Source organism: Calypte anna, chromosome 9 (assembly GCF_003957555.1).
Source record: "Calypte anna isolate BGI_N300 chromosome 9, bCalAnn1_v1.p, whole genome shotgun sequence".
Lineage (NCBI taxonomy): Eukaryota > Metazoa > Chordata > Aves > Apodiformes > Trochilidae > Calypte > Calypte anna.
In genome coordinates this window covers 4,754,610-4,765,901 of record NC_044255.1, presented here as the reverse complement: position 1 = coordinate 4,765,901, position 11,292 = coordinate 4,754,610, and the positions used below count along the sequence as shown (strand labels likewise).

Here is an 11,292-nt window from a genome sequence, read left to right as displayed (position 1 = left end):
AAAAAAAAAAAAAAAAAAAAAAAAAAAAAAATTAGGCCTTCATCTTGTTTTATGAATAAATCCAACCTTCTATCTCTACTAGAATACTGTAGGTTTCATCTTCACAGTAATGCACTTAGAGGATCTTCAGAGCAATGGGAACAGGAGACACAACACTCAGTATGACTGTGATAAACAAAGACTGCAGGACAATTCCTTTGCTGCTTTTTCCTCCCCCAAGAGACAAACCTTTTCTAGAAGGAGGTGAAAAAAAAACCAAGAGGGTTTGCTTCTGCTAAGGTTCATGTGAACAGAGGCAAGATCAAGTCAAATGAAGGCAGTGCCAAGGTGGACAGAAAAAAATTCCCCCAAAGAGAAGATTTGATCTCCTCTCCCTGAGCCCTGCCCTATCAAACCTGAGCACAGTGCTTGGCTTGGAGACACTGGAGACAGTTCAGCAGCTTCCCTGTTCCCTTCTCTCCTGCAAAACTGCACAACAAAACTCCACACTGAACACTGCAGCCACCTCTTCCATGCAGGGTGCATCAGAGACAATTCCTGCTCTGCCAGGCCAAGCTCCATGCTCAAACCATCTGGATGCTGGAGCTGCAGGTTATTGCCCTCTCCTGACATGTTGTACAGACTCCCAAAACCCAGCAGAGACTACAGCCACTGCCTGCCCTAGCACTTCATCCACTTCAGTGCTGTGCAAGTGCAACATAAATAAAATCCCTGTGGTGAAGTCCTGCCCTCCCAAACTCATTTTCTTCAAGAAAGAACAGTGATTACAACTGGCCACTGGACAATTAAATATCATACCAGAAAAAGGAGAGTAGTTAAAAAAAAAAAAAAAAATCAAAAATAATATTGCAACGTGAAGGAAGGAATATATTAAATTCTTCTTGCCTCTGAAGATGCATTCCCCTCTACTCCTTACTTCTTTTTCTTTCTTTCCTGAACACAACGTGGACAAAACCTATGGAGAAAAAGAGGCAGCAATTAGCTCCCAAAGGTAACAAAACACAGACCAGGAGCTCTTTTTGTTACTTGGAAAAAAAGTGGGGAGAGTGTCTTTAAAGCAGCCCATGTAATGGCACCAGTTGTGCAGAGGGGACAGGCAGTGTCCCAGTGCAGGTGAGAAGGAGAGGCAGCACTCCCAGCTGTGATTCACTGCATCTCTGTCACCCCCAAGTTATTCCACTCCAAGGAACTCCTCCAGGAGTTGTCTGCCACAACACTTCCCTCTACAGGCAGAGGAGGGATCTCCTCCTGCAGTTCAGTCCTTCCTCTCACTCCAGTGGTTCCCTTGTTTCTGGCAGGCGCCTTGTTAATCAGATGGGAGCAACAGAAACCAAGTACAGAACAAGTCTCTGATTCTTTCCAGCACGAGCACTGAAGCAAAACCTTGAGCAGCCTTCAAGCTTTGCTTCCAGAAGTGAAAAAAAGAAAAGTCTCTTCTCAAGTTTTAGCCACAGCCACCAGAATACAGGAGGTGTGTTCTGTGACACACAGACATCTTCACACAAGCCTCAGATCAAAACCTGTTCCTGAACAGCAATTCTGCTACACCCAGGTCTTTTCCTGCTGCCCCCAGATGTGAAGACCCCCACAGAAGCAGCCTGCAGGAAGAGGATTCCCCTTGTACCTTCCACCCCCAGGCAGACACAACCCCACACCATGAGAGGAAAGCTCCTCTGCCAAGAAGGGTCACAGCAGGGTTTGAATTCTCACTGTCATTCCTGGGGGGAACAGATTGCTAAAATACAGCAGAAAGCTGCACACTGCTGTACTCACCATTTCCCTTTTGGTTTGGTGGTGAGGTCTACACAGGCAAAGTGGAACCATTCAATTGGGCACTGCAAGACAGAAATTAAAACCCCACAGAGTTGCTCTGGGTTTCACAAAGGTTCCCTCCAGTTTGCATCATCTGACAGAGCATGTTACACCCCCTCCCCAGGCTTCACAGTGCTGGGGTACAGCACACCCCAAAATAAACCCTCTGCCATGCTTACATCTGGGTTGTCACAGCCAATCATCTCTCCATAGGACACCTGGTGGCACAAGCAGTAGGTGGGCTCGTTGGGGTCCACTGGCATGTCCAGGACATCTGAGGGATGCACTGACAGGATGGTGTCAGCAAACTCAGACCTGGGGACAAGGACAGAGCTCTGTTCAGCTGCAGGCAGTACCACATTTACCAGATCAAAATCCCACTCTGAAAAACAAGTCCCTGCTGACCCTGCTTCAGAGTTGGGGTTACACTACCACCCATGACCCAGTATTTAAGATCATTTAAGGTGGGTTTGATCTGACACAAAGCATAGGTCTGGCTATAAGGGCTGGAGGTGAGGACTTGCAGGTGCTGTGACAGTGACAATATTAACAGACAGAACACTGCTGCCTGCAGACAGAAGAATCTGATGGGTTTTTTTCCCCTCCCATCATTTTTGATACATATATTCTTTTCTCCTTGGCATGTGCCAGCAAACCCCTTTGCTCTGACTGGAATGTACTGAGTTTACATGTCAGGAACACAAAGTTTTCCCAATGTAAACTTTTATTTACTCTTTCTTTTCTGCCCCTCCCCTTAGCTAATAAGAAAATGAGAATTAACAGGGCCCCCCTGATATAAATCATATGACAGGTTCTTCATTGCCTCACAAAAAAAAAAAAAAGGGGATAATTCAAGATTATTTCAGACATGACTGCTTGAAAACAACCCCCAGAATTCTCCCAAGATTTCTAGAGCAACAATACAACCCCAGTTTTGGTCCTGATGGACAACTGTTCCTTTTCACAGCCAAGACCATGAGTGAGTGTTAAAAATAGCCCCATGCATCAAAGCTATTTTCTCCCAGCTTGCCAACAGCAACAGACTTTGCTCTTGTCCTTCCAGTCAGAGGGCATTCCGGACACACTGAGTCTCCACGTGCCAGCCAAGGAGGTAATTAACAGAGCTAATTTGTCCTGAGCAGGACACTAATGAAAAGGAGTAAGCCCAGAATGCTGCTTGTCGTCCGGAGAGGAGTCAGAAATGGGGTAACATGAGCTCCTGGAAAATTCAGGAAGCATCAAGCCCAGGGAGCTGTGACCTGGACATGCCTTACCCTCCCTTGAGTTTCTTTTTCTTTGGTGTGTCTTCTTCAGATGTTCTCCTGCCTCGGCCACGAGAGCCTCTTTTGTCTTTCTGGCTCCGTCCCTCTGTAAAGAATCACAGAATCATAGAATGGGCTGGGTTGGAAGGGACCTCAGAGATCATCAAGTCCAACCCTTGATCCACTCCCCCCGTGGTTCCCAGCCCATGGCACTCAGTGCCACATCCAGGCTCTTCTGAAATATCTCCAGACACGGAGAATCCACTACTTCCCTGGGCAGCCCATTCCAATGGCTGATCACCCTCTCCAGAAAGAAATTCTTTCTCATCTCCAACCTAAACCTCCCCTGGCACAACTTGAGACCCTGCCCTCTTGTCTTGCTGAGAGTTGCCTGGGAAAAGAGCCCAACCCCCCCCTGGCTCCAACCTCCTTTCAGGGAGTTGGAGAGAGTGATGAGGTCTCCCCTGAGCCTCCTCTTCTCCAGCCTCAACACCCCCAGCTCCCTCAGCCCTTCCTCACAGCACTTGTGCTGGATCCCTTCACAGCCTCCTTGCCCTCCTTTGGACCTGCTCCAGCACCTCAGTCTCCTTCCTGAGCTGAGGGGCCCAGAACTGGACACAGGACTCGAGCTGTGGCCTCACCAGGGCTGAGCACAGGGGCAGAATCCCTTCCCTGAACCTGCTGGCCACGCTGTTCCTGGTAAGGAAAAGCCCTCATCACCTCAGTTTATCTGAATACCTGAAACATCCCCCTGGGGTTTTCTTTTGAAGCATTTATTGATTTGAAATCCTTCCTTCATGTGATTGAACAGGAATGCTGGGTCAGAAACACATTTTTAGACCCAACTGGCAAGCACCAGGTGCTGTGTTTGCAGCTTTGGCAACTGAATTCCTGCAGCAGTGTCTGTCCACACCACTGCACAACATAAAAACAGCTTCAGGTTTGATCAGGTGTGTTGCTGGGTTTGTTTTGTTTTGTTTTTAAACCTAGGATATCCTTAAGCACTCAGCCAGCTAATTGATTACTCAATAACTAAGGTAACTTGTCTCCACACCCCTGACCTCCTTGAACTCCTCAGTCCAAAGGCACAAAGCTGTGCTGACACTCAAAACTCTCTGCATTCAAAACAAGACTTTCAGCACAGACCTTCCTTTAACTCCTCATTTTTTTTCCTGTTCTCAGCTTGTTGAGGACCCAAGTTCTGGCAAAGAGAGTGAAGCAGAGCAACCTCTCCTCAAAAAGAACTCAGAACTCAGTGACAAAGCCTGAAGCTCAGGCTGTTACACTCAAGATCACTTCAGTTTTTCCATGGCTCCTGCTCCCTTGCAGCCAGGAACTGCTGGCCACCTCGGGGCCACCTGGCAAGCAGAGGCAGTGGGTGAGGTCCCAGCAGAGCCTTTTTCTCCACCTGTTTATTGTTTACTTCCCACCAGAATATCTGCAGGTATTTGAACGATCACCACCTCGTTCTTCCCCCCCCAGCACTAACAGCCTGCTGGACACCTGGGGCCTGCCCGGGGAGAGGTGCTGGGTAGGGGTGGGAAAAGCTGCCAGGACAGGAGAAGAAAGAAAGGAATTCCCATACTTTTCAGGCTTCGGGATGCAGGGCTCTCAAAGTCACTGCCCTCCAGCTTGTCCTTCAGATCCGCCTCGAACCGCGCCAGGTCGGCGTCCAGGCGGCGGATGTGCTTGTCCACCTGCAGGGAGAGGCAGCCAGCACTGGGTGAAAAACCAGGGAAAACAGGAAAAAGGGAGCAGGGGGAGAGCAGCAAGGGCTAAGGACATGGCTGCTGTCTGCAGGGGCAGCAGCACAGAGCTGCAGAGAGAGGCAGCACCCACGTGGAAAAGGGGCACGGAATGAGGGCAGGGAGAAAAGGGAAAGGGGAAGAGGCAGAAAGGGAAAAGCAAGGGGGGAAAACACAAGGGGGGAAAATGGGGAAAGGAGGGGAGGAAGGAGGGGAGGAAGGAGGGGAGGAAGGAGGGGAGGAAGGAGGGGAGGAAGGAGGGGAGGAAGGAAGGGAGGAAGGAGGGGAGGAAGGAGGGGAGGAAGGAGGGGAGGGAGGAGGGGAGGAAGGAGGGGAGGAAGGAGGGGAGGAAGGAGGGGAGGAAGGAGGGGAGGAAGGAGGGGAGGAAGGAGGGGAGGAAGGAGGGGAGGAAGGAAGTCTGGAGTCAGGGATCCAGAATGGTGGAGCTTGCTTCTCCAGCTGGAAGCCAAGGGAAACAATCAGATTCCCTTCCATTCCTCCCCAGACAGCACTGCAGGTGACTCCAGAAACACGGCTGACACCTCAAACCAGCCCTACCTAACACTGGGTGCCAGGAGAGCAGCTGGGGGGAAATCTCCTGTTTGACCTCCCCCCAGCCAGGTCCTGCTGAGGAGGCAATGTCCTCAGGGGACATTCAGCAGGAGATAAAGCCTCCTTGGCACAGAACCTGGTAACCAAGGAGGCTTTTTCTGGAGACCAGCACTGAGAAGATGAAACTTGATCTAAGTCAGGGGAAAGAGGTGCTGTGGGAGCAGGTCCCGTGCCCCCCAGCAGAGCAGAACCAGGTTTAGCAGGAGGCTCCTTGGCTGTGTCCTCACCATCTCGTAGGTTTGCATGGCCAGCTGGACTTTGTCATCACTGTACTCCTTACATTTGCTGTAGGCACTCTGGATTTTCTTCAGGTGTTCCACTCTCTCCTCAGGCAACATGTTCTTTACTGACTCGATGTACTCTGCTGCCAGGCTGTCGATTTCTGCCTTCTTGTCTGGAAGGCAAAGCACTGACCTGTCAGAAAGCTGCTGGCAAAACAGGGAACCTTTCCTTCTACCCCTTTTTAGGGTGTTTTCAGCCTCCCTCCTGACAGTTTTTGGACTTCTCCCTATTCCTCAACGCTCAGGGCTCAACCCTTGGGGTGTGATTCTGATTTCTGGAACGTTTTACACTAAATTCAGAGGAATGGTTTGCTGGTAAAAGCTGAACCCGGGCCCGTGGCCTGACAGCTGCCAGCCCCTTTCCCCACCCCCCCAACACACAGCCCTTCACCATCCCACTGCTCCAGCCCCAAAACCACCACCGAGCCCCCCGACACCTCCCCGGAGCTCAGGGGCAGAGCAGCCCCGGATCCCGCAGGGCACACGGCTGCCTGCAGCTCGGCAAGGGGCAAACATGCGAAAACGAGACCATCCCAGGGGCACCGCGGCTGAAATAAACCCCAACCCGGCAGAGGAGCCTTCACAGCGCCCGGACCGACCCGACCCGATCCAACCCGACCCTGCTGAGGGCTCTGCGGAGCCCTGGGCCGGGGCTCTCCCTCAGGAGGCGCCCCCGATCCCCCCCCCACACGCACCTTCCGTCCGCTGGTCCAGCTCCCGCATCAGCTGGAAGTTCCTCTGCAGCTCGCAGGGGAGGTTCTCGATACCTGCGAGATGAAGGCCAAGGAGAGCTGCAGCCCCTTCCTCCCCCGCAGCCCCTCACTCCCCTTCTTCTTCTTCCTCCTCCTCCCCGCAGCCCTGGCCGCCATTCCCGCCTCGGCGCGCAGTGATGACGCAGCACGGCGGCGGGGGCTGATGACGCACAGCGGCCCCGCCCCGCGCCCTGCCGGTGGCGCAGTTCTAATTCCCGCGCAGCCTCCCCGTTCCTCCCCGTTCCTTTCCTTTTCCCCTTCCCGTTCCCGTCCCCTTCCCCTCCCTTCCCGCCGCTCCGCTCCCCTCTCCCCGCGCTCACTGTCCAGGTAGTGCTCCAGGTACATGGCGGTCGCCATCTTGCAGCCCGCTCCCCGCCACCGCCGCCGCTTCCCGCCGCCGGCCGGGCCCGCATGACAAGGGCCTCGGCCTCATTACATATTCACGGATCGCCCGGCGCCTATTGGCCGCCGGGGAGGCTCCTGCTGCATATTCATGAGGATAGGGGCGGGGCCTCCCTTCCCGCCTTTCCCGGAGGACCCCGGCGCCTCTGTGGTGCCGCGCGGCCTAGAGCGGGGCGGGGAGAGGCGAGGGGATTGGCGGAGCGGCGGGGCGGAGGGGCGGGGCGGGCGCCATGGCGGGCAGGAGGGGAGCGCTGATCGTCATGGAGGGCATCGACCGCACCGGGAAAAGCACGCAGAGCCAGCGGCTGGTCAGGGCTCTGCGGGCTGCCGGACACCCCGCTGACCTCCTCCGCTTCCCGGGTGAGCGGAGGGAAGGGAAGGGGAGGCGGCGGTGGGCGGGGGAACTCCTGCTAGGCCGCGGGTCTGGGGGAGGGGGGGCCCGACCCTGACTGACTGACTGACCGACCGACTGACCGACCAACTGACCGACCGACTGGCCGACTGACCGACCGACCGACTGACTGACCGACCGACCGACCGACCGACTGACCGACCGACTGACCGACCGACTGACCGACCGACTGACCGACCGACTGACTGACCGACCGACTGACTGACCGACCGACTGACTGACCGACCGACCGACTGACCGACCGACTGACTGACTGACTGACCGACTGACCGACTGACTGACTGACCCCCCACCCGTGACTAAAGACAACCCCCCCGAGACAGACCCTGGGCAAAGTGCTGTCCCCCCCTCCCTCGGAGAGGCGGACGCCCCCCTGGCGGGAGCGGCTCTGGTCACTGTTTGCTCCTTCCCCCCCGCAGAAAGATCAACGGAGATCGGGCACCTGATCAGCTCCTACCTGGTGAAGGAGAAGAACCTGGAGGACCACACCGTGCACCTGCTCTTCTCTGCCAACCGCTGGGAACACGTGTAATGAGCCTGCCTTCCTCTCGGAGAAACAGCCCAGGCTCCCGCTCCTCCCGGGGCTGCACCGGCACCGGGCACACAGGAGACAGGAGGATGATCCCGTTTAGCAAGGGAGGGGGGGCTGGAAGCAGTGCCCAGGACTATGAGAGACACCCCGAGAGCTGCAGGTCCCTTCCAGCCGGGCAGGCAGTGTCCCTGGCACAGCGGTTCCCCAGGGGGTGTAACTCCTCTTTGTTTTTGTTCTCTCCCACATGTCTGCCAGCCCCTTGATGAAGGAGAAGCTGTGGCAGGGGATCACACTTGTTGTTGACAGATATGCCTTCTCTGGAGTGGCCTTCACCAGTGCCAAGGAGGTGAGTGTCCCCTCCAGAGTCCTGGCACTGCATCCCCAGGGGACAGGCTGGGATATCAGTGTATCAGGTTGGAGCCTGCAGTCAGGCTGCTCTGGGCTGCATCTCCTCCTTTCTCTGGCTGTTCCTTTCCCACCCCCCAGCCCACCTGCTGCTTCCCCTTCCTCACATTCGCTTCTCCTCCCTCACTCTCAGTTGTCTTTGTTTGGGCCAGAAGTTCTGCCTGGAATGGTGCAAGCAGCCTGACATTGGTCTCCCCAAGCCAGACGTGATCCTGTTCCTGCAGCTCAGCCCAGAGAAAGCAGCAGAAAGGGGAAACTTTGGGGATGAACGATACGAGGTCAGCACCTTCCAGGAGAAGGTGCTGGAGTCCTTCTCTCACCTGATGAAGGACCAGACACTGAACTGGAAGGTGAGGAAACAGCACCCATCCTGCTGTGCACCCCTCTGCTCTGCTCTCCTGCCCCTGGGTAAGAGCTCAGGGGACACTGAGGGCACCAGCAAGGTCACTGCCAGTGTCCAGCCCTGTTCCAGGACACCCTGATGGGATTTGCTTGGTTTTCCAAGAGAATATTCTGGGAATCCACTCTCTTTTTTTTTTTAAAGACAAACTGACAAACCTGGGTAAAAAGCAGTGGGACATCCCCTGGCTCTTCCCAGTGCCAAGGCTCCTGGAATCCCTCCTGCAGCTTGCAGACACAGCCCTGCTGAGCACCTTCCTCCTCACTTTCTCTCAGCACTTGCTGTCTGGCTGCTGCCAGGAGAATTTCCAGACCTGGGATCTCCTCACTCATCCCTGGGAGCTGCTCCCTCAGCTCCCTCAGCCCAGCAGGGGAAGCATTTCCCACTGGTGCTGGATCCCTGAGGCTGAGGTTGTGTGGTGGGCACATCCCCTGGCAGTGCTGAGCCAGGAGGCACAGGCAGCACCTTCTGCCTGTCCTGGAGCTTTCCTGCAGAGGCAGGAGGTGAATCATGGTGAGGTGCTGCTCACCAGGAGCCTGGGAGCTCCACAGAGCTGCCCCCTGAGCAGGCTGCTAACTGAAAAGCTCTTCCCATCCTTTTCTTCAGGTAAATGTGATGCTGTAGGAGGGTTTCTGTGGGTTGTCAGGACCTAACAGACCTCAATTTGCAATAATCACCAAACTAGAGCTTCTACTCAAGCAAAAACTATGCCAAGCAACTGCCTTTCCTACATCACAACTGGAAAAATAGGCTGAAAAGTGGCACAAACCCCACAGAGTGCATTTTACAAGAGTCAGTGAGCTGTCAGATGGGACAAATGGAGCTGTGAGCCTGTGAGCTCCACTTGTCCTGAGCTTCCAGCAGGGAACACACCTATTGCCTGCCTTCTGTGTTGCCTTTTGTTCCCCATTGTTCAGAGGAGTGAGTGCCCATGAAACATCACATCTGCTTCAATAAATTCCCCAAGTGCAGAGCTGGGAGAGCTCAGACAGAACAACCCCTCCCCCTGGCACTCCCCCTCAGGCTGAGGAGCTCAGCACCTCTGACACCTTGGCTGAAAAAAAATAACCCAACAGATCTGAACCTGCCCCATCCCATGCTGGATTTTGGGAGGTTCTGCTCTGAGGGTGGGTTTTGTTCTGCAGGGTGGGTGCAGTGATGTGTTTGGGGGTGCAGTGATTGTCTGGGGGTGCAGTGATGTGTCTGGGGGTGCAGTGATGTGTCTGGGGGTGCTGTGATGTGTTTGGGGGTGCAGTGATGTGTCTGGGGGTGCAGTGATGTGTCTGGGGGTGCTGTGATGTGTTTGGGGGTGCAGTGATGTGCCTGGGGGTGCAGTGCTGTGTTTAGGGGTGCAGTGATGTGTCTGGGGGTGCTGAGTGCTGCCTTGCCTTGAGCTCAGGTGCCCCAAGGACTCAGCAGCACCCAGCAGCAGTTTCTCCTCTCACCCAGCCCCACCTGAGTGTTTGCTCCTGACTAAAAGAGCTTTGTGCAGAGGAGGTGGAATTGGGTCCTCCCAGTGCAGAGGAACAGGAACAGCTTTGAGTCAGGGGGTGCAAGGTGAGTTTTGCCCTTGTTTGGTGCTGCTCCCTGAGGAACATGTTTGTCTTCTCTTTTGGGAACAGACAATGGATGCCTCAAAGAGCATAGAAGATTTGCACAGAGAAATCAAGTCCATTGCAGAACAAATCATCGAGGAGGTTCAGAACAAACCTCTGGGAGAGCTCTGGAAGTAAAAGTGGGTGCAGGTTATTCCCTTGGACCTAAGGGAGAACTCACCTGGTGACTGCCCCTCCACCACCTCCCAGGAACTGCAGCTGGGATCCTCTGGCTTCCAGCATCATCCTGATTTCATCTGCTCCTCTCCTCTAGCCTGCTTGGTCCCTGCTGTACATAAAGGAACATTCAGCAGGTAACAGATTCCCTGTAAAACCTTCCTGCCTCAGGAGGGGCTCTGGGACCCCCAGTCCTGCAGTGCAGGGGTGGGCACAGAGGCATCCCCAGGTCCTGGAGACTGGCTGCCTCCCCAGCAAATGCATCCTCTGGGATGAATCCCGTGTCTAGAGCACTTCCTAATAAATATCCTCAAACATTTTATGCAGAGGATTTTTATTTTTTTCCCCAATAATGATAACTTACCCCCTAGGAGGGTGTATGGGAGGTGGAAGTGCTGGTGTCTAGGCAGAGGGGTTTGCCAGAGCTGTGGAATGAATGGATTCAGATCTGCTCCCAGCTCTTCTCTGGGCTCCATGCAGAAGCTGAGCTGCCAGGAGCAGGTGTGTGGGACAGGTTTATTATTAGCTCATAGCAAGGCTAATTTGAAGTGGCACAGAAATAATTTTAGACTGGTTGCTACTCCTGTGGCCAGGGTCAGAGGAAGTGTCACCTTTAATGAAGTGTCACCTTTAATGAAGTGAAGTGTCACCCTTAATGAAGTGTCACCTCTAATGACTCCTACACAGTCAAACAGCCCAGCACAGGCTGCCAAACCAGCTCAGCCATACATTCACCTCCATCCTCAGCAATGCCCAGGAAACATAGAAACATACAAACAAATGTTAAATGGCTGGCACTTAGATATGGGGGGGACAGAGAGGAGTTAATGCCTCCTACCTGCCTGCAGGAAACTCACTTCTAGCAGTAGGGGCTGGACTGGTCCCCAGGCTGGCTGATACAGAGA

The 11,292-nt window shown here is 54.2% G+C and overlaps 2 protein-coding genes across 6 annotated transcripts; one reads left to right on the top strand and one right to left on the bottom strand.

Moving 5' to 3' along the window:
• Positions 1–3: 3 nt before the first annotated feature.
• On the bottom strand, positions 4–6,958 carry ING5 (inhibitor of growth family member 5). 2 transcript variants are annotated; one of them, XM_030456562.1, is made up of 9 exons: positions 6,785–6,958; positions 6,408–6,479; positions 5,659–5,825; positions 4,660–4,771; positions 3,087–3,180; positions 1,992–2,127; positions 1,774–1,835; positions 886–955; positions 4–233 (listed from the first exon to the last, which is right to left on the bottom strand). In XM_030456562.1, the coding sequence occupies exons 1-8, from the start codon at positions 6,819–6,821 to the stop codon at positions 913–915; spliced, it is 723 nt and encodes a 240-aa protein (XP_030312422.1). In that variant the 5' UTR covers positions 6,822–6,958; the 3' UTR covers positions 4–233; positions 886–912. The 2 variants fall into 2 exon arrangements, with proteins under 2 accessions (XP_030312422.1, XP_030312421.1); XM_030456561.1 differs by having other exon boundaries at positions 4–955; positions 6,785–6,957.
• A 134-nt stretch (positions 6,959–7,092) lies between these two features.
• DTYMK (deoxythymidylate kinase) lies at positions 7,093–10,700 on the top strand. 4 transcript variants are annotated; one of them, XM_030456169.1, is made up of 6 exons: positions 7,093–7,226; positions 7,698–7,806; positions 8,066–8,156; positions 8,368–8,565; positions 10,238–10,350; positions 10,485–10,700. In XM_030456169.1, exons 1-5 carry the CDS (start codon positions 7,097–7,099, stop codon positions 10,346–10,348), a joined length of 639 nt encoding a protein of 212 aa, XP_030312029.1. In that variant the 5' UTR covers positions 7,093–7,096; the 3' UTR covers positions 10,349–10,350; positions 10,485–10,700. The 4 variants fall into 4 exon arrangements, with proteins under 4 accessions (XP_030312029.1, XP_030312028.1, XP_030312030.1 ...); XM_030456168.1 differs by having other exon boundaries at positions 10,238–10,360; XM_030456170.1 differs by having other exon boundaries at positions 8,371–8,565; positions 10,238–10,700.
• The last annotated feature ends 592 nt before the right edge of the window (positions 10,701–11,292 follow it).

Coding starts and splice junctions, on each gene's coding strand:
- ING5 (XM_030456562.1), bottom strand. CDS start 6,821: ATGGCGACCGCCATGTACCTGGAGCACTACCTGGACA. Junction 3,181..4,659: donor TGCATCCCGAAGCCTGAAAA/GTATGGGAATTC, acceptor GATTCTTTACAG/AGGGACGGAGCCAGAAAGAC. Junction 1,836..1,991: donor TTGGCTGTGACAACCCAGAT/GTAAGCATGGCA, acceptor TCTGTCTTGCAG/TGCCCAATTGAATGGTTCCA.
- DTYMK (XM_030456169.1), top strand. CDS start 7,097: ATGGCGGGCAGGAGGGGAGCGCTGATCGTCATGGAGGGCATCGACCGC. Junction 7,807..8,065: donor GCCAACCGCTGGGAACACGT/GTAATGAGCCTG, acceptor CATGTCTGCCAG/CCCCTTGATGAAGGAGAAGC. Junction 8,157..8,367: donor CCTTCACCAGTGCCAAGGAG/GTGAGTGTCCCC, acceptor TGTTTGGGCCAG/AAGTTCTGCCTGGAATGGTG.